At 34.0% G+C, this 22,954-nt stretch overlaps 1 protein-coding gene across 1 annotated transcript in view; it reads right to left on the reverse strand.

Annotated features, from left to right (window-relative positions):
* Positions 1 to 4,480: 4,480 nt before the first annotated feature.
* The window catches only part of LOC140452230 (carbonic anhydrase 9-like), a 50,544-nt gene continuing 32,070 nt past the window's right edge, over positions 4,481 to 22,954 (reverse strand). The window contains exons 4-7 of the mRNA XM_072546386.1: positions 19,763 to 19,889; positions 12,047 to 12,152; positions 6,219 to 6,449; positions 4,481 to 4,628 (exon numbers count right to left, since the gene is read on the reverse strand). Of these exons, the coding sequence (XP_072402487.1) occupies positions 4,515 to 4,628; positions 6,219 to 6,449; positions 12,047 to 12,152; positions 19,763 to 19,889 (578 nt within the window). The 3' untranslated portion in view covers positions 4,481 to 4,514. The remainder of the gene's footprint in view (positions 4,629 to 6,218; positions 6,450 to 12,046; positions 12,153 to 19,762; positions 19,890 to 22,954) is intronic.

Below are 22,954 nucleotides of genomic sequence, written 5' to 3' on the forward strand. Positions count from 1 at the left end.
ATGTTTCCCGAGACTGAGGGTTTCCTACTTGCCATTCAGGATCAGGTTATTCCAACTAAAAAACCTGAAATATATTGTTAAAGATCCTCAAGCCCAAAATGACAAATGCCGATATGGATGCCAAGCCCAAGAAACCATCCAACATCTTACCGGTGGCTGCCAGGCATTTGTCGGTACTGATTATAAAGAACGCCATGACTCAGTAGGAAAGATTATCCACCAAGAACTAGCTGACAAACTGGGACTTCTCCAAACCGACCATCTTCCTTATTATCAATACGTCCCTGATAGAATGCTTGAAAATGACAACTACAAGCTATACTGGGACCGCACTGTGCTTACAGACCAACCAGTGGCCCATAATAGACCCGATCTCATACTAGTTAATAAAATTACTAGGCAAACAACACTTATTGATGTGGCGATACCCAACACCAATAATTTACGTGTTAAATACAACGAAAAGATCGCCAAGTACAGAGATCTAGAAATACAAATCAGGAGACAATGGAGAATGGAAAGTACCCAGACGATACCCATTATTCTTTCTACCACTGGAGTCATCCCGAAGAGCCTCCTAGAAAACATAAAAAAGCTGGGTCTAAACGAACATCTATATAAGATTATGCAGAAAGCTGTGTTACTTTCGACGTCCAGATGCGTACGAAAATTTTTGGGAGATACACCGACATACCAAGTCACCTAGGACTCGATAACATGGAAAGAGTCCCACCAGAGCTCAATCCTTTTGATACCGTAGGTATCTGGGATGAGTGAATTTTCCCCTTAGAGGGAGTGTGAGCCGTATGGCTAAATCTGGATAATAATAATAGCGTTTATTGTCCAACAGAATCCATTTATAGGACAAAATACAATACTAAAATTAAATGATATATTAATAATTCATAAGTACTAACTAAATAACACATTTTTCGAGTATTTTACCTTAACATAAAGAAACTACTCAATCACCTAGGTAGATCTCAGCCATCCTAGTAAGCTGCTTTAAACTGCCTATATTGGTACCTAGGCGTGGAGCGGTTCCATCTTGCAACACAATCTTAAGATGGATAAAGAATTTTAGAACACACTGGCAGTGTCATGAAAAAAAGCAACAAGGTCCGAATAGAACAGTAAGAACTCCTGTAAACATACAGCGAGTGAGAGATGCCGTCGTCAGAAGCCCTACACGGTCCGCCCGAAAATATGCAATTAAGCTAAATATTAATCGGGAATCGTTTAGAAAAATGTTGCATAAGGACCTAAAATTTCACCCTTTCAAATTGCAGATTGTCCAGAAATTATTGGAAAGAGATGTTGAACAACACGAGGATTTCGAGAATGCAATTTCTTTTGGAGGATAACTTAGGTCACCATCTTCCAATGAGCGAGGAAGCTTATTTCTCCAGACCTGTCAATTTGTGATTTCATTCTATGGGGCTATTTAAATAATCGTGTATGTGCTACTAAGCCTTGTAATTTGATCAACTTGAAGAACGCAATTCGCCAAGAAATCCTGACTATTGTTCGAGCGATGTTAGAGCGTGTTATGTAGGATTTCATAAAGAGGATCGAAAACTACATCCAACGTGATGGTTACCATCTTGATAACATTATTTTCCATACTTAATTAGATTGTAAATGGCATAATATAAGCTTCATTTTGATGTTAATAAAATAGTATTTTCTTCCAAATTTCTTGTGTACCAAATCGTCCCTATTGCTGCCAATTGTCACCCTGTAAAACCAACAAGTTGTTTGTAGGTTATGTTTTTCAAAATTGCTGTTTGACTTATTTGGCCTCGATCTTGTAGACAATAGTCTGTCTTTGGTTGAAAACACGGTTTGTTTAAAGGTAGCGTTTTTATCCTCGGAATATCAAATTCTGACTGTTTTGTGTTTTTTTTTTGTATTATTTGTTTATATATTGTATGTATGGTGTATAAATTGTATACTATACATCCGTGACTTCTTTTAATCCGCTATTGTTGGTATGTTCTTGTTGTTGTTGGCAATTAATTCGTTGTGGTTCACTTTTCTAGTTTCATCGTTTTGGCCGATATCTCTTTCAATATACAAATCAACTGCAATTAATTAGCAATACAATATGCCGCCAAAACGGGCCCTGTGCCCCTTTTCATTGCCGACGTATAGCTATGGCTATGCTAGTGTTACCGTGAAGTCAGCATATCCATTGTTCCCGGAAACGGTTGCTGCAATAAGTTGTTGCTTGGCGTAAAACGTCAGCAAACAATTGGCAATCAATTCCTAGGGTTTTATTTTTTTCTTTTTAACGTTTTTGGCCGATATCTCGATTTTTCCGGAGATGACTTTTTTTGCTAAGGTTTGAGGGGGTAGTTGGAGACTGGTCAATGTACCAATCAATAGCGATTAATTAGCAATAAAATATGCCGCTAAGATGGACTTTGTAGTCTTAATCATTGCCGAGATTCAGCTATGACCATGCTTGCTTTGCCGTAAAGTTAGTATAATCATTGGTTCTTGAAAGCGGTTGAAGCAATAAATTTTTTCTTGGCGTAGTAAAGATGCCAGAATGTACTTTCTGACTAAGGAATAAGGTAACAAATATCCAAGAGAAGTAGAATATGGTTTTCTCCTGAAAAAAGGAAGAGCAGAACAGTTTTTTTCAGTAGTTATATTAATTTTGCGTTAGTAATATATTTATTACCTATTCGAGCCGATAAAAACGCTGAATTGGTATTATTTATTAAATTATTCCCAGGTGTGAAATTAAAGAAAAAATTGTTGAAACATAAAATTATATTAGCTGACAGGGAATTTAAACCATAGACAGACAAATTCAACAAAATAAACACTTAAATTAGGAAAATAAAGAGAACTTAATGCCTTTTATGTAGTTTGTGTTTCATTCACAGTTTCCTTCCCTAGCGTAAATTTCCAGCTCAGCCACTGGTTTGTCCTTGTTTTACTTCTTACTAGAAGGAATTACATATCTAGAAATATGTTTAAACACTATTATACTAGATGGTCTGATAAGTAACCTCCTTTGAAATAAAAAACATGTTTTTTCAGAAAAGTAAATTCTTTTATTGTATTCGATGTAGTGTTCTTTTAGCGATACATTCATTTTTTTCGAATCCTGAGAAAACTAATACAATTTTTGAAAAATTTAGACGCAGTATGAAAGATTATATTACTACCGGGGGCCGAAAGTCCCTTAGAATAAACAAAAAGTTTTTTTGAATGAGATAATTGAAATTAAAAATCACACTAAATTTTCTCTTTTTTTTCACCCCTGTAACTTATTAAAATAAACATTATAGAAGTTTTCAGCGACTTTCGGCACTCAGTAATAATGTAATCTTACAATCTGCGTTTAAATTTTTCCACATTGCAGCCATTCCAGTGACTTTCCAACTTTTTTATGCCGTCCGAATATGATCTTGGAAGCTCTGCAAAATAGGTGTTTGTTTTTTCGATTATCTCTTCATTGGAGCTGAATTAATTATTTACGAACCATGTCTTCCCATTTGAAAACACATAATAATCGGAGGGGGTCAAATCAGGAAAATAAGCCGCCAAATAAGGAAAATAATAATAAAAATTAGCAAATCCAAGCTCAAATAATGAATTTTTGCCATCGACATAAAGCTCTTGTGAGTAGGTGCATTGGCTTAGAGCAACAACAACTTTCCCTTCTGCATATGGGGACGTTTCTCACTGAGTTCCTACTTCAGTTTGTCCAATAATGCACAATAATATTGGCTATCAATAGTTTTATCTTTTTCAAGATAGTCAATTAAAATTATACCTTTGGAATCCCAACATACAGCGGCCTTGATCTTTCCGACCGGCTGATCGACTCTTGGCCGCTTCGGAGCACGTTTGCCAACTTCAGTCCCCTGCCCTGCGTTCATTATATTCTCCGGTGTATAGTAATGGATCCAGGTTTCATCAACACTGCTGAGAATTGGTTACACGATCATGTTTTTCGTCAATGGTCAGCAAGTGCGGCATTCATCGGCAGGATAATTTTTCATATTCAAAACTTCGTTCAGAATATGGCTAGTGCGCTCTTTATTAATACCTTGTGGCCTCTGCCAATTTATGTACCTTCATTGTGCGATCAGCTAGAACCATTTCGTCGAGTTTCTTCACATTTTTTGATGTAACTGCGTAGGTTTCTTTTATTTCCTTCCCCGTGTTATTTCTCAAATAATACTGTTTAATGAGAGATCGAAAATCGGTTTTCTCTATATGCGTAATTTTACCAAACACGTTAACTTTATGCAGCTGTCAAAAATATACGAATGGTCGCGTCGCGCTAAAATTTGACATGTATGTCTAAATAGGTTAGACTTTCTAGAACTAATGTTTTTGTGAGATCGCAGTGCCCCAATCGGCAAAGGAGGTTACCTATCAGACAACCAAAATATAATTGCAAATAATGAATTGGAATTTGAATTGAATACAACTGCATTTAAAATTTGTACTTATTTATTAAATAAATTACAAATAACAAGTAATTCAAATTATTGGCAACAAGTAGAATACTTAACAGTTCTTCCATAAAGTTGTTGTAGAGGTCTATTATTCATAATAAGCAACTGCTTTTTGATGTTGTATATATGCTTCAGTGTGTTATACTACAAAAAGTAAAGGCAGATTAAAAAAATAGAAAATATTTTGTAGTGTGGCTAATTATCATTGTTTAATAAATATATGATAAGTTAATAAAAATGTCAATGACAGATAGGTTTGAAAGGCACGAAATAACAAAGGAAAATAAATACAAAACAGTTAAAAGTATTACGTTTACATAATTGTATGTATTGAACCTGTCAGTCGGGAATTAAGTGAAGTACATCTAATTAAATTAATTTTATTTAATTTACTCGCCTACAAAATAAACTCACTAAATAACAAATATCTTATTAATAATTATATATACACTAATATTTATCACCGACAATAATATGGGTCACTTACAAAAACCCTTGTCTTTAGACAAGTTTTTGTCTTTTCAAAGAGTGTCGAGAAAAGTATTTTCTCCTTGAACATTTCTAGAACCATTCTAAAACATTCGCTAGAACATTTGTTGTAGAGTTTCATCGAAGATACGAATGACGAATCAGCACTTTAATACGAGATTAAAGAAAATTACAGATAAGGAATTCCAGAACTTTGCTGTCAAAGTGGTTAATTCGACTTCTAAAATTACTGTTACTCCAGGGCCGCAATTGGAGCATTGTGACTCATAACAGTATGAAGGGTGTTTCATCTAGAGAACACCTTATATTGGATTTTTCTCTGAAATTAATCGAATATGAAATACGAACATCACGATAAGTTTGCTATCACTTCTGTCAAAACATAAAGTTGTTTTGGTTTGTGTTGAACCAATTTGTTGAATTTTAATGCTAGTAGTTAACAGTTTTATATTAGAAATAAGTTACAAAGAAGGTGGTTTTCCTGGAAGTTCCGACTTCTTTTATAAATTTCTAATTTAGATACAGATAATCAAAATAATGTACACAACTGAGAGGGAAACATAGTGTAATATAATATGTAAACATCCTTTACGTTGACAGCTCATGAAAACAATACCAAAACAGCTAGACCAGAAACTAGGTATTTAATAGTGCATATTTAAACCACGACACAAATATGCTTTATGTCCACATATTAAAATCACTAAAGGGAGCTACATATGAAGCCTTGGAAATAAAGAACGGACGAATAAATAAGAGCATATTATGAAGTGATGAACTTGAACAACAAACAAATAAAGCGACGCTTATAAATGTCGCGATTAAAGAATTTTTAAAAGAATAGTTATACCCGAAAAACCAAATATGAAAACGAAGAAAGAAGTGGAATCATGTCTAGGTGGAAGCAAATCTTCGGAGACTTGGAAATACACACGAAATCTAATTCGAAATAGTAAACAATTTAGTAAATATTTTAAAACAATAAAATTTACAGATTGTTTTTAACATATTTATCTGATATCTGATAAAAAGATGATTCTGCATAATATTAAAATATTCTTTCGAAAGCACATTCATGTGTTAGTGTATAACAGTGACAGAAGAAAACATTCATCAGCGATCTCAGGATGGTGGTCGATTTGTCACTACAATCTAATCATGATGATTAATATTATTATAAATTCATAATAATTATCACCTGAGAAAAAATAGTAGATACTTAAAGAAAATAATAAGTTATTTTACCTGTTTTTGTCCAATTTTTACGCGTTGCGTAAAAACTGTCCAAAGTGCGGCTTCGTTACAAGCTGGTGTAGTCAACGATCCTTCATAATAAAAATATGATTTCTTATTTTCTGGAAGGAAAGCGGCCAATGCGATTGGTTTATCTAGTTGGACTGGACGCCTTATATCTTCGGTTATATTCGGCAAAGCTCTTACAATTGATTCATATGCAGGGTTTGCATCTAAAGATAACTAAAAAAAAATATTTCAATTATAATAATCTAGTTTTTTGTGTAGGGGAGAGTAGTACACAGTACACAATGAGACATGGTACACAATAAGAGATTCTAATTTTTTTTAATTTGCCGCCAAGTTTCAATTCTGCAACCAACATTATCTCAGAAATGTCATTTTACAGCGCCAGTTAAAATACCACCATTTTATTCGTGACCTCGTAAAAGTTACAGTGATAAACTGTTTAATTAAGGTAATAAGTTACTATTTATATAGTTTTGTTGACTTAGTATTAGTACTATATGTTGATTTGTGTCCATTTGCAAGTGTATGCGTGTTCCACAGTTAAGTTAGTCTAACCTCAAATAGTCGTGTCTCAAAACTAAAAATTAAATATGATTATTTGCATTTGTTTACAACAATGATACTTGGTACACAATGAGACACCGTAGTACAACAGCAGTGCAGAAACCTAAGAAAGTCATGGCGGAGAAAGGTGTAAAACGGCTGAATAGTTGTACTAGCGGTGAAAGGAGTATTCTTATTACTACATGTGTAATTATATATGCAAATGGTACGTTTCTGCCTCCTGTTATGGTTTTTCCAAGGAAATATTATAAGGAGCATATGACACAAGGAGCTCCACCTGACACACTGGGTTTGGAAAATCCAAGTGGATGGATGAATAACTAGTTGTTTGTCGACGTTATAAAACATTTCATCAAGTTTAGCAACAGTTCAATTGAAAATCATTCCATACTGATCTACGAAAATCATGAGAGTTACGTAACATATCAAGTTGTTCAACTGGCAAAGGATAATGGTGTAATCATACTGACTCTGCCTCCACATTGTAGTAACAAACTGCAACCCCTTCATGTTTCAATTTTCTCTCCCTTTAAAGCGTATTACAATACCGCTATAGACTCATGGTTGCTGAACCATCCTGGTAAACCTATTTCAATATACCAGATAGCACAATGTGTAGGAGAGGCACATATGAAAGCATTAACACCTACTAATATTCTGTCATCATCATCATTATCTTGGTGCTACAGCCCTTAGAGGGCCTCGACCTTCTCAAGCTTTCTACGCCATTCTATTCTGTCCCTCGCTTGCATTTTCCAGTTGCCGACTCCGATCTTCTCGGCATCTTGTGTTACCCCGTCCATCCACCTCAGCTTTGGTCTGTCTAGGTTTTAATAAACAGGAATTTTGGGAACGGGAAACGGGAAACAAATGAAACTGAACAGCCAAATCCACAAACAGAGTCAAAAGAAATGTCTAGTGTGCTTTCCAATCAAGTAATATCATCCTCATCGAAGACACCTGAAAATCAAGAAGTATCCCCACCAATGACACCTGAAAACCCGATAATGTCTCAAAACTCTAAGTCAATAGCATCATCTGCGAATTCAAGTTCTTTCATCTCCCCTCATGAGGATTTCCTAAAGCAGAAAAGAGAAAAGGTGTGAAGGCAAGGAAAACTAAAACTAAAAAGAGTGTAATTTTAACTAACACACCTGACTTGGATTAGTTAAAACCGCAAGCAACAACCAAAAAAATGACTCCTCAGAATAATAAACGAATTAAAGTCAATTTAAATAAGGTAAGCGGCTCAGCACCAAAGCAGAAAAAAAATAAACGAAGTGATAGCACTTCATCCGAGGAGAGTGAAGAACTAACAATTACGATGATTCTTCTGGCGATGAATGTGAAAATTTACAGTTGGAAGACGATTATGGCATTGATGATAGTACAGAAATTTCCATTGATAGTTTTGTATTAGTGAAATTTGAAAACAATATATTTTATGTTGCTAAAGTTCTCAAGACATTAGACGATAATGAATTTAAAGTGTCATTTTTAAGAAAAAGTGGTAAGCTTCAAGGCTGCTTATCCATTCGTTGAAGACATTGCTGCAGTATAAGGTTAGAGGTTGTATCAATGCTACCAAAACCAAAAAATTTAGATCAAAAAAATAAGCGCCTTGCATCTTATTTCAAATTTGATGTAAAGTTTGACAGTATTAAGATCCGTTAAAATTTTCTTTCATTTCAATTTTTCTAGTGTACCTGTAATATTGCTATTTTCAATAATAAAGACTACACTCTATGTATTTACTTTAACAAATTATTGAAATAATACCACTTGACTCATTGTGTACCACCACTTGACTCATTGTGTACCACCAATGATACACAATGAGACGAATGTAGATGGTTAGAAAAATAATCATAGATTTTGTTTCTTCACTCATAAGAAGATATATTATATTGAGGAAATAATCATATTGATGCCTGGTTAACTCAGTTTGTAGACAAATTCAAAAATGTCAATGTGAGAAATAAAAATGTGTTTTTTGTCTCATTGTGTACTATCCTCCCCTAATCACTTTGTTCAGATAATTAATATAATTATTATAGTTACTACTTTTTTATTTAAAATTTAAAGTAAACCTCTTCCTGAAACGTATTATAAAACGAAATCTATTTTTATTTATCTAATAACTCATTTGTAATGCTTTCGTTCATTTCATCTATCTCTCTCTAACTATATACTCACATTTCCGTCTAGTGAGTGAATGAATAATAAATAATTATAAAGAATAATAATAAAGAATGAACTAAATGTCAATTGTATATTCAGAAACTAAAAATTATAATATTTTACTGAACAACAAAGAGTCGAAGATCGCTCAAGTCCAAGCAACAGGATTAATTATCATCATCATCACCGCCGTTTAATCCCTGCACTTCTATTTCCATTGTTTTATTTTCATAAACTTTTTTTATATCTTTGATTATTTTTAATCTTCTTCTTTCTCTGTATGGGGTGAAATTCCGTGTTAAGATTGTCCTCATTATTTTCCTTAAAGAGTCCTACGGTCTCAACCGTAAGAATCGGCCTTTTTTTCGAGCAGGTGTGTGTATGTTCCCTTAAACTGAAATGCCATAACATCCACCTCGTGTCACAACATTTTTAAAATTTAATATTTTTAATATGTAATCTAAGGGTTATTTTACCTTGCTGTTTGGCTAGTTTGAACTACTTTTTTAGACGTAAGTATTTACCACATTTTTAATATCAGTCAACATTTTACTTTTAATTTCACTAAATTTATTAATTATTTTAACGTGTAAATACTTATTTCTAGGTTTTTACTGATGATGGTTTGATAGGACCGCAAATGTTCTGAAAATGTTAATCCTTTAATAATTTAAATTTTTAATAAATTCTATACCATTATATTGCCCAGCTAAGGAAAAGTGCCGTAAGTCCAAAAATATTGAATATTTAGTTCAATCATGCAGAATTCAATGGGCTACACAAAATTGCCGTATCTCCAACAGTGATTGAGATATAAAATAATCTTTTGCAGTATCTGCATAAAAAGTTTCAAAATAGTGAGCAAGACTGCCGTAAGTATAATAGACTAACCAAGAATGCAGTAACTCCTTTCCACATACTGCGTTTATGCTTAGTAAACTGGACTTAATGCAGTCTTGCTTAGTGGTTGTTTAAACAGCTGATGTACATACTGCATTTTATTTATGTAAACTGTAAATTAGGAAATTATGTTTGTAGCACACGAGTTTGCTGATAACTTGCTGTGTTCAGTTTAGGTTATATTAAGCCAATATTTGTTTTGTTGCAGTGGTGAATAAAGTATATAAATTACCTTTAGTTAATTTTTGTTTTGGAATATGAGTGCTTCAAAGTTTAATACCGTGTCAACTCGTTCTGAAATTATTGTAAACTTGGCTCTAAAAAGCACCAAGACTGACACAAGAGTTAAACAAGATGAGAAATTAGCTAATTTTACCTACAAAATGTCCTTTCAGTGATTTATTAGAAGCTAATGAAGGACCTTAACCATCCAGCTCCACTGTAACGTTGTCAGATAATGTTGGAGATGCGATATTACCTGACAATATAATTCAACAGGTAACAGAAAACCATATACTAGTTTATGACCTTAATGCAAATACACTTTTATCACGTCCACTGGAAGAATTTGATGTTGGTAAGTCTGTTTATTTAGAATCACATGTCATACTAACCTCCAAGTTATAGATGTACCAGAAGTATTTAAGAATCTATTTACAAATCTGGTCCAACTAAACAATGATAATACAAACTTGAAAGAAGATAGGTTTGAAACCAGCCTGGAAAAAAGCAAAAAGCTTAAAGATAAAGAAATGAAAATATTTCATGCAGTAAAACACATACCGTGTGAAAACGCTGATGCTTTTTGTAAAAAAAAGTGTGGCCAGAAAATTACTGCAGAAAGAAGAGAGTTTATAAACAAAAAGTTTTGGAAAATGGCGTGGTCTGAACGTAGGCATTTCATTTTGACATCATGTGATAAGGTTGATGTTAAACGAAGAAGAAATAAAAACAACGAAACAAAAAGGCGATCACTATCTATTCAATACAAACTAAAATATTGCTCTGACATTACACAAGAGGTTTGTAAGAGTTTTTTCCTCACCACATTAGGCTTTAAGAAAAATAATGACAGGTTTGTGCATTACACACTCACAAACACTCCTAAAAGTGCATTAACTCCACCTAGTGATAAGAGAGGAAGACAGCCATCAAAAAATAAAAAACCCCATCACATAATCATCGAACACATCGAATCGTTTCATCTCATGATTTCCCATTACAGACGGGAGTATGCTCCAAATGTGCGCTATCATCCAGGTGATGTTAATTATGAATGAAGCACAGTGAGTTCGTCAAAAAATTTCCGGAGTATAAAAGGAACGTATCATATGATTTATACAAGCGAATCGTAAAGGAACAACATATACTATTTGCACAACTAGGACACGAGGAGTGCGAAAAATGTGAGCAGTTTACTCTTCATGCAAACAAAAAAGAAAGATCAAATAATGTAATATGTTTTTCAAGTGACATGCAGAAGGTTATCATGTTGCCAAGATTTGACATGTTCAAAAAAGTATTATTTATAAAGCGATTGGTAGCCTATCATGAAACCTTTGCACCTCTAGGAAGAAAAAGTAATGAAAAAGTTCACTCCATGTTGTGGCATGAAGGAATTTCAGGCCGCAATAAAGAAGACAATGTTAGTGCGTTGTACATGTTTTTAAAACAACACCGAGATGTTGAAAAAGTTATTATTTGGTTAGACAACTGCTCTTTCCAAAACAAAAACTGGTGTCTTTACACATTTTTAGTGTATATAATAAATTCTAATGACATTGCAGCTAATGTAATATTTTTAAACAATTTCCAACCTGGTCATTCATTTATGAGTGCAGTCAGTTTCCACCATCAAGTAAAGCAATCATTAAAGGCTATCATTAAAGCAATGATAAAATCCTACTACTGTTACTTACTGCACTTTTCCTTAGCTGGGCAGTATACATCAAAAGTTTTTACTTCATTGTAAGTACTGTATAGTATGCAGCCAACCACTTGGTTTTTCTCTTTTAATTTTTCAGAATATTATTATTTGAATTTTAAACAAAGTTACATTTTCGTTCATTCTTCATTAGTCATTCTGTATAGTTGCAGAACTTTTACCTACAACACCTATTATTTATCGGAATTATTTAATTATTAATTTGGTAATTTGAACTTACTTCCAATAAAACACCCAAAACAGCAATTCCATTAGGTCTCTTCAACCCTTCAGCTACGCTTCCAGCAGATCTGGCGTAATGTACAAAATGTGCTTCAAGTGGATAACTAAAATTAGGAATTGAATAGTTCTTATTGGCAAGCATGATCAAATATAATTATGTCAAAATAAACCACCGCTGAATGTAGGTACATTTGAATACTATTATACAAAAGAGCGTTAACCCACAACAATAAAAAAAACTTTTTGTATTTTTGATAGAGATCAAATGTTGTGTTTTGCTGAAATATTTTATACGTTTTAAAACGATTTTGTCCATAAAGAAGCAGAAAATATATTAACACAGATGACAAAGAAGTTTATGTTCACATAGTCACTGTGCGGCCTATGATTTCAAACCACGCATTAAATCAGTGTTCCTATCAGAAAAATTATTTAATTAATCTAAAACTGCAACCATTGTAAACTAATATATCCTGTATTAATCGTTTCTTAACACAGTGGCTCTTGACTCAAAAAATTTTAAGGTAAGTCCACGATTCCTTATATTTTTCAGATATTCATTTTTTGTTAATGACTCTTAGTTTTATCGTTGATTGAAATATTGGTATATATAATATTTCAATCAACGGTGTTATGATTAGATTATCTATACCTATTTTTTTGTATGAATAATATTTGCTTATTACATTTTTGAATAAAGTTTATGAAACAGGGTCAAAAGAGATACCAGTGTTATATTTTTACATTTTGCAAAACTTAAAGTTCAGTCTTATTTTTTTTCACCTACGTAACTTAAAATCATTTCGGAAAATATTTCCTAAGGGTATCTATAGAAAATATAACTTTTTATTACAAAATAATAAAACAATTACATAGCACATAAAGTAGTGTTATATGAATTCTTTTGTTTTATAAGTAGCAATCCAAAAAATATGCAAAAAATGGTTAAGCCTAAAAGCAGAAACATCACTTAATGAATATAAAGGAAAGAAGTGTAAAGGTCAAAGAAGAAAAAAATTAACGTGAAAACAACAGCATTCATATAGAGAAATAGGAGTTTCACAACCAACTGTAGTATGGAAATCATTAAGAAATATGAAAAGAAATCGTACGGACCAGAGAAACAGTGTTATATCTATCATCATCATCCAGCCTTCATTTATCACGTCCACTGCTGGACATTGGCCTCCCTTAAACTCCTCCATTCTATACGATTTTGTTTCTTTGTCGCCAATTTTTAGTGATATGCCTGATGTCGTCAGCCTAACGTGTGGTGGTATTCCTCTACTACGTTTGTCTGCTCTTGGCCTCTAGTTTGTAATTTTGCTCGTCCATTGTAAGTCGTACATTCTCGCTACATGGCCTAGTTCCATTTCAGTCCCGCTATGCGCTTCACAACATTAGCAATACTCGTTCTTCTTCGCAGATCTTCATTTCGTATTCGTTATATCTATACAAGAATGGAAATCACACTCTGACCCAAAGTGACCGGAAGTCGATATTTGAACTAGTGCAACTTTGCTTCGATTGATATACAATTTCACTAATTTTGGGTAATTTTTGCCAAACTTCCGGTAATAACTTTTTAACCAGACATTAAAACCGGAACTAAATATTCCAGCTCAACTTTTGACGTGTCGATTGATATTACTATGTACTATTTCTACGACTATAATGTAGCACTTCCGGTTACAACTTTTTAACCGTAAATGATATAAAAACTGGAAGTATATATTTGTTCTGGTCTTGCTAAGACGAGTCGAATAATATATCGCTTGTACTATTTCATCGACTTTAACAGTACTTGAGGTTGCCAATCTGGAACCGTTAGCCCGAAGTCAAATTTCTCTCACCTGTAATAGCATTTGTGGATTATAATCTCTTATTCGACAATTTATTTGACATTCTATCTGTTCTAATAACGAAAGAGTTATGTTTACGGACAGACAGACATGGAAAATATAAAGCTTTTACATTCTTATTTTACAAAATGGGTGAAAACACTATCAAATATAACTTCTAAACGTGCCTATCTTCTAGAGATGTTGGCGACTACATTGACCCATTTTATTCTATTCACAGCAGCTCGAAATAGATCAGTTGGCGTTAGACCAGTCCACTTCCTAAAATTGGCCAGCCAGGATATACGTCTACGTCCAGGACCTCTCTTACCCTTAATCTGGCCGTTTAGAATGAACTGTAGAAGTCGGTAATTATCATTACGCACGATGTGGCCGAAGTAAGCCAATTTTCTGTTTTTTTTATGGTGTTAATAATTTCTTTGTCTTTTCTTAGCCTCTGGAAAATAGTTATGTTACTTGTGTGGTGTATATATGAGAACCTCAACATACATGAGTAGCACCACATTTCAAATGCCCCTAATCGTTTTATAGCATCTTCTGTAAGGCCCCAGCTTTCTACTTCATAGGGGAGGACACTAAAAACGTAACATCTAAGAATTCTTATGCGTATATTGGTACTTACAGATAAATTGCAGAGAATTGCAGAAGTTTTTATTTCGTAGCTGTGATCCCAAATATCCTTAATATTGCAGACCAAATAGCATATTTATTCCATTCTTTCTAACGGTGTATCGCCTATTGTAATTTGGGCGTTTATATTTGTGTTCTTACTAATGATAATTATTTTTGTCCTCTTGGTATTTAGTTTTAGGCCGTATTTGTTTATGCTTCTACAAGGTTATCAGTCATCCTTTGGTGCCCCTGCACACTATCTGCCAGCAACACTGTATCTTCTGCATATCTAATATTGTTTATAAGTTGGCCATTTACAGCAATCCCAGAGTCTGATTCGTCCAAGGCCTCTCTAAAGATGTTTTCAGAGTATATGATTAATAATGCCGGTGACAATATGCAACCCTGTCTAACTCCTTTTTCGACTGTGAAGATCTCGGACAGTTCATTTTTTAATCGTACTATTGCTTTTTGTTGGAGATATAAGTTTGAGATCAGTCTTATATCCTTACCATCGATTCCTGATGTTTTTAGGATATCGATTAGTTTCCCATGTGTGACTTTATCAAATGCCTTCTCGAAATCAATGAAACATTCATACACATCGCAGTTGACATTCCTGGCTCTCTGTATTAGAACTTGCAAATTAAAAAGTGCTTCCCTCGTTTCCAGTCTTGCTCTGAATCCAAATTGAACTTCACTCAGGTGTTCTTCTAATTTGGTGTATATGCGCGAGTGAATGATAGTAAGGAGTACTTTAAGTACATGGCTCATCAAACTAATTAATCTATGTTCTTCACATTTTCTATCGTTTGGTTTTTAGGAAGTGGAATGAATATTGATAGTAGCCAGTCTTTTGGTAAGTAACCACTCTCGTAGATGTTGTTGAATAGTTTCGTAAGAGCTGTGATTTGGTGTGCCTTTAATAGCTTTAAAATTTCACCATGCAGCTCATCAGGTCCTGGTGATTTACCATCTTTAATCCGCTGAATAGCTATAGTTACTTCTTTGTTTGTTATTTCTGGGCCTTAGAGATTGTTTATTTCAGTCGGACTACGTGCTGCATCTTCGAATAATTCTTGAATATATTCTTTCCATCTTCGTAATTGATCTTCAATGACAGTAACAATCCGGCCCTCAATGTCTACAACTATGCCTACATTGCGTTGTTTTTTGGTATTCTGTACCACTTTTGCATATGGAAATCGTCATGTTTGCGTTGTGTTTCAACTTTCGTACATTTCTCTGCCAGCCATGCTTCGTTTGCTCCTTTTATCTCTTTTAGTATAGTCTTATGCAATTTTTTGTATTCGTTTACATTTCTACCTTTTACTTTTCTTGCTCTTCCATCATCTGCAATATTTTATCTGTCATCCATTCTTGCTGCTTTTTTTTTGATTTTAGATATTCATGCGCAATTGTGGTAATAGATTTATTCATTTCGTTCCACTGTTCTTCTATGCCTCTAGTAGTGTCTTAAACTATTTTCGCAAAATTCTTATTAATCTCTGTTTTTACTTTTTTGTGGGTGTTATTTTCTTTTAGTAGTCTTATATCTATCTTGGGCCTCATTTTCTTGTAAATTATTTTAAGTCGTATGTTGATATTTGCAACCAATAGACTATGATCTGAGAAGACCTCTGTGCCTGGATATGTTTTTGTTGGGATAATAGAATTTCTAAACCTTTTGTTTATGTTGATAAAATCAATTTGGTTTCTTATGATTTTCCCTGGGGTATCACCGGGTGCTTTCCATGTATAAAGTCTTCTTGGATGTAATTTAAAAAATGTAATCGTTACAACCATATCCGTCTCTTGGCAGAATTGGATTAGTCTTTTTCCTCTTTCGTTTCTTATGCCAAGACCATATGAGCCCACGACATTCTCGACTGTACTTTGTCCTATTTTGGCATTGAAATCGCTCACGATAATAGTACATGCTTTTTGGTCAGTTTTAGAGAGTCTTCTAGAGTCTGATAGAAATTTTTCATTTCTTCTTCGGTGGATTCTGATGTCGGTGCGTAGACCTGAATGATGTTTATATTAGAGGGACTTGAGTTAATTTTCAATAGCATAACTCTGATATGGGCGTAAATCCTATTACTGCTTTAGCTATTTCACTTTTTACTATTATCGCTACGCCATTTCTGTTTCCTGTTGTGTCATCTCCAGAATAACAGATATGGTGTTCATCTATAATTCTTATTCCAGAATTTGGCCATCGAACTTCACTGCATCCTAAAATATATATATTCAGGCGAGTCATTTCTTGAATAGTATTTGCTACTTTGCCTGCTTGGTACATGCATTGAATGTTTCACGTACCGATCCTTTTAACTTTTGGGACATTATTGACCGACCGGGGGATTCTTAGCACCCTCTCCCCACTTAAGGAGTGCCCGGGACTGAGAGCCGCTTGTTTTGGATTTTCAGCGATTGTGGTGTCCTGAATCGCTACAGAATGGTCAAGTGCTACATATGGTCCATCTTGCTTTATGGCATGGAAACGTGGACTTTGAAAAAAACATCTATCAACAAACTTGAAGCATTTGAAATGTGGTCATTGAGAAGAATGATGCGCATACCTTGGGTGGATAGAGTTCGAAACGATGACGTCCTTAAGAGAGCCGGCGTGGAAAGAGAACTCTTTGAATTAATTAAAAAACGCAAGATTGGTTACCTTGGGCACATATTGAGAGGAGCAAAATATGAAATACCACAGTTAATCCTACAAGGGAAGATCGAAGGTAGGAGAGGAGCCGGCCGCAAACAATTATCCTGGTTAAGGAATATTAAAGAATGGACAGGAATACACAATACAGGCGAGCTGTGTCACGCCGCCAAGAACAGAATTCTAGTAATGAGATAGTCGCCTACGCACTTTGGTGTATGGCATGTTAAGAAGAAAAAGGTGTCCTGGGGATATCCTTACTTAATATAATCCCGTTGGCCTTCCACATCTCAATGCCGTTGGCTAATTTAGCTTTTTCACCTTTGTAATGGGAGATCACACTTACCGGTAATCGTTCGGTCACTTCGCAGTATCACAGCCGGTTAAATCATAATTACCGCCTTTGATTATTCAATATCACACCGGTAAGGAGATTTTGGGATCCACACAAATGATTTGTGGATCAAGTACAAAGATAACATGTGTGACGGTATTTTGTATTAAATACGGATTAGAAGGGGAAATCCAAATATACAAATAAGCGATTAAATTTACAATGAAGCATTGATTTCAATTGAGGACATGTGCTCTTAATGATGTCAAACAAACTATTATTTCAATTAGGCCTGGCCGCGCCCAATCGTCCAATGCATAATGCTTTTAACCAAGAGTTGTACCGAGAAGAACTGTATGATCTCAACACTGAAAGAATTAATTCAAAAAAATCTTCTACTATTGAATGAACAACAGAAGTATGTATCTGATACACTTATGAAAGTAACAAATGATAAAACAGGAGGGATTTACTTCTTAGATGCACCTGGTGGTTCAGGAAAAACTTTTTTTTATTAATATTAGCAACAATTCGCTGACAAAATAAAATTGCACTTGCACTCGCTTCGTCGGGAATCGCAGCAACTTTGCTTGAAGGTGGTCGAACAACCCATTCAGCACTAAAATTTCCATTAAACATGCAAAGCAACGAAATTCCAACCTGCAACATTTCGAAGAACTCTGCAATGGCAAAGGTTTTACAGCAATGTGAATTAATTGTTTGGGATGAATGCACGATGGCACATAAAAATCTTTGAAGGCTTTAGGTGGTGCAATGATTTTATTAGCAGGAGACTTTCGTCAGACATTGCCAGTGATTCCACGATCAACGCCAGCTGATGAATTCAATGCATGTTTAAAGTCCTCCAATTTGTGCAAACATGTCAAGGTATTGCACTTTAGCAAGAATATGCGTGTCGACTTGCAAAATGACCAATCTGGAGACAAATTCTCTCAACAACTCATTGACATTGGTAATGGCAAATTTGCTATAGACACCTTGACTGGTTGCATTAACTTTCCTCAAAGTTTTTGTCTTATTAACTTATTCAAAAGGTTTTTCCAGATGTTGCTCAAAATGACAGAAACCATGATTGGTTTAGCGAACGGGCTATATTGGCTACAAAAATAGATGTAAATAAATTAAATTTCAAAACAAAGAACAGATTACAGGCGAATTGAGGATATATAAATCAGTTGATTTGGCTACTAACCAAGATGATGTCGTCAACTATCCACCAGAATTTTTAAACAAGCTGGATTTACCAGGATTCTCACCTCACAATATTCAATTAAAGGTTAGATCGGTACTTATAATGTTGAAAAATATCAACCAACGGCGTCTTTGCAACGGCACACGGTTAGCGATAAAAAATTATTGAACAACGTGATAAAAGCAACTATACTGAAAGGACAGTATAAAGGAGAAGACATTTTGATACTACGCATCCCAATGATTCCGACTGATGTACCATTTGAATTTAAACGACTACAGTTTCCAGTGCGGCTTGCTTTTGGTATGACCATAAACAAGTCCCAGGGGCAATTATTAGGTGTTTGTGGTATTAATCTAGAAAATCCATGTTTCTCACATGGTCAATTGTATGTTGCCTGTTCCCGTGTTGGAAAACCATCAGATTTGTTTGTATATTCACCAGGCAATCAAACAAAAATATTGTATATCATAAAGCACTACAACAAAAATAAAACAGATTTTTGTTAATAATTACGATTCGCTTAATTTACAATAAAGCGATTACTGAAAATACCTATATACGTTTTATTTTATTATTCTTTATTACATCGGTTATTAACCCTGTGTTAATAATAATAATAATAAATAATTAATTATCTCTATGTTTTGTCATTCAAGCACTCACTTTATAAATATTTGTCACCTTTAGGTTCCCACTATCCCTTTAGATTATTTTTCAATCAGGTTTGGACCTTAAGTTCCCCTCTTAGTTTAAAGCCCTCTGGCAGACATCCCAGTCGGGGGTTTTAGTGGGTCCAAAAGGCTGGCCAAAATTCGTGGAAGCGAAAATACTTAGGTCACCCGAGCTGACCCTCACATACCGCCCTATCATCATGGTGACGGTTCTGTTCAGGAGAATTAAAGAAATAAACTACCACATTCCAAATCTATTTGACAGAACGAAGTCTGTCGGGTCGACTAGTCACTTAATATATTTAAAATTTTAACATAATTGCAGATCATACTGCATAAAAAACTTACTATTTGCCATTAATGGTATGTTCCGAAGGCCAATGGAAGTGTAAATTATCAAAAATGTATGTTTCGGGTAATACACTTCCAGCTAAACTCACTGCTCCTTTATTCTCTGGGGAGAGGGTTATCACAACTAAAACATGAGTGTTAATAAATAAAATACGTAATAAAGAAACGATATCAAGTACCAGCAAAAAGTGACAAAATTAATTCACTTTTAATTAATAGACTACAAAATCAATATCTTCATTGCACAAGTGGACAAAATGAAATACTTAAGAATTAAATAATTACTGAAGATCTAAATCCTGAATCGAAAATTCAATGAAGAATCGAGCAATAAAGAGCAGCCTTCTTCAAAATGAGGACAATTCTGAGTAAGCAAAGACACAACTGCAAATCCGATATTGGATGGTAAAATATTATAATCACTCTGTTCTTCTTTATAGCGCCGATGCTTGAACTGTTGATGTTCACTTTATTACAAAGCTGGGAGCTTTTGAGATGTGACTTTTTGGAAGATTTCCAAAAATATCGTAGACAGATAATATTAGAAACGAAACGATGTTGCACAGAATGGAAAGAGAGAGACAGACAGACAGAGAAAGAGAGAGGCAGAGAGAACATTTGATCACTATTAAAGGGAGAAAGACAGCATATTTCGGGCACGTACTTAGAAATGATAAGTGTAAGTTGTTGCAGCTGATTATAAAGGGTAAAATCGAGAAACTTTTAAGAAAAGCCGACAATACAGATACCTTTGCAATGGTTATATTCAACATTCATTAGTGCGTCGGTACCATAAAAAGAGTCTATTTATTTTCAGTATATTGCAATTTTTTTTTCAAATTAATATATAATGGTTGGTATATTGATTAAATAACTCCAATAACAAAATAATATAAATTCCTCCTTAATACGTCAACCAGATACAATAAGAGAAATCAACTTATACAATTCTGCGGAAAGAACAACCTGTTAATAACCAACACCTACTTCAAACAACATCCTAGAAGGCTAGACACTTGGAAATAAACTTTAGATAGAGAAAATAAAATTGTTAGGAATGAAACTGACCTCATGTCAAGAAGTACATAAAATATACTAAATCATACCATGGAGCTGATATTCATAGCAATCACAGTACAGTTATAATGGATTTTAGACTAAAAAGATTTCTGAAAGTTCAAAAGGAAAAAGTGAAAAAAATGACAAGAGACAAGAAACAATATTAAAAAAATAATAATAACGAAATAATTATATGTACAGAAGGCAAACTTGAGAGATGGAAAAAATACACTCAGACACTTTTTTACAACGATAAACCTTGTTATCCACCATCTACAGATAATCGAATAAATGAAAAAGGTCCAGAATTAACCAAAGAGGAAGTTGTTTATGCAGTAAAAGCTTAGAAGAACCGAAAAGCTTCCGGTCCAGACAATACCAATGTCCAAATACTTTAATTAATTGCAGACAACGAAAGTTGTCTGCAAGACATGATAACAGCTATAAAAGCGATAACGGCTAGACTTAACAACAGCTTCAATGACAACTTGACTTGACAACAGAAATTCAATAAGATATGATACAGGTAAAATATCATAAAATCAAAAAACTTCAATGCCTCACAATGCGGTGTCTTTTGAATATTAAGCGTGATGTATCAAGTAATTAAAACTTTTTTCAGAATCATCGATACATAAATTTACAAGAACTGAGTTTCAGATAAGTGACACTCAATTCGAATTTTAAAACGGATTGGAAACGCGAGAAGCTCTTTTGCCTAAAATGTATAAACACAATGATGCAGAGACGTGAATGTAGATGCCGTCATTGTCCTTTGTCCCTCCATATATCTTGCGTAATACCTTGTTTTCGCATAGTTTAAATTTCTTTATATTTTTCCCAAGTGTTACTGCCATACATAACCGAAGCTTGCACAATCGTTTTGTAAATCCTGATTTTTGTATTCCTGGATATTAACTCCTAAGATTTGATCATTTTGTTTAGTGCTTCTACCGCTTTACTTCCTGTAGTATTTTTTTTATTTTAATATCTTCTTTGGCTCTATTTGTAATCATCACTAAAGCACGGATTATAGGCAAAATGCCTTTTTTGCCTATTTTGCCTATTATAATTGTTTTTGCACTTTTTGCCTTTTTTCGTAAATTCTGCCTATTTGTGCCTTTTTTAAAATTTCATGGTACTACCCATGATATTATTCTATTACTGAACCATTCTATAATAACATTTTGGATCAATAATAAAATATCAATGGTTTGTTTATATAACAGATTTCTAGGAAAATGTACCTGATCGATACTTGAGGGTAAACTATTTGGAAATCACTAAGCTCTATTAGTTTTTTAACAGTTGTACAGTCGGTTACTGTATCACAGTTTAGTCACAAATTGCTATATCCTAGTTTAGTTTTGTTACGTATACCGAAAAGCAAAGAACACTTTTTAAAACGTTTTAGACATTTGTGTGAAAAGATGACATCTAAATTAAGGCTATGGATCGCACCTTATTCGGAACTTTCTCTAGAAGGAGATGGAGCATTTTGTAAACCATGCGGCAAATCGGTAAGTTTTATTTTTTCTCTTTTTTTCTCGTCCCACAACATAACTAAATTCTAAAGCGGTTTTAGAATTCTAATTTTTTTTTTAATTCTCAGATTTCAAGTAGAAAAAAGTACTTTATTGACCAGCATTGTGGAACCCCACTTCATAAACGTAATTTGGAAAAATTAAATTCCTCTAAGTTAGCCCAAATATCTCTGCTGGATAGTTTAAGCAGTTCAAAAAAAAAGGAGGAAGACGCACTTTAATTTAATTTATGCCAGATGATGATTGCATCCAACATTCCTCTATATAAAGTTAATAATCCTAATTTAAATGCTTTCTCGAAAAATATCTTAATAAATCCTTACCGGACGAGAGTACATTGAGAAAACATATTGTGGAAAAATTTTATGTGGAATGTATTTCAAAAATTAAGCGGGAGTTAGAGGGCAATATTTTGTATATTATCATGGATGGAACGACAGATGCATGCGGCAGGTACATAGCTAATTTAATGATTGGAATTTTGAACGAAAACTTTGCGAGAAAACCTTATTTGGTTGCCGTTAAAGACTTGGAAAAAACAAACAATTTAACAATAAGTCGATTTATACAAGATAGTTTAACAAAC

The sequence above is a fragment of the Diabrotica undecimpunctata genome, chromosome 1 (assembly GCF_040954645.1).
Source record: "Diabrotica undecimpunctata isolate CICGRU chromosome 1, icDiaUnde3, whole genome shotgun sequence".
NCBI classification, from domain to species: domain Eukaryota; kingdom Metazoa; phylum Arthropoda; class Insecta; order Coleoptera; family Chrysomelidae; genus Diabrotica; species Diabrotica undecimpunctata.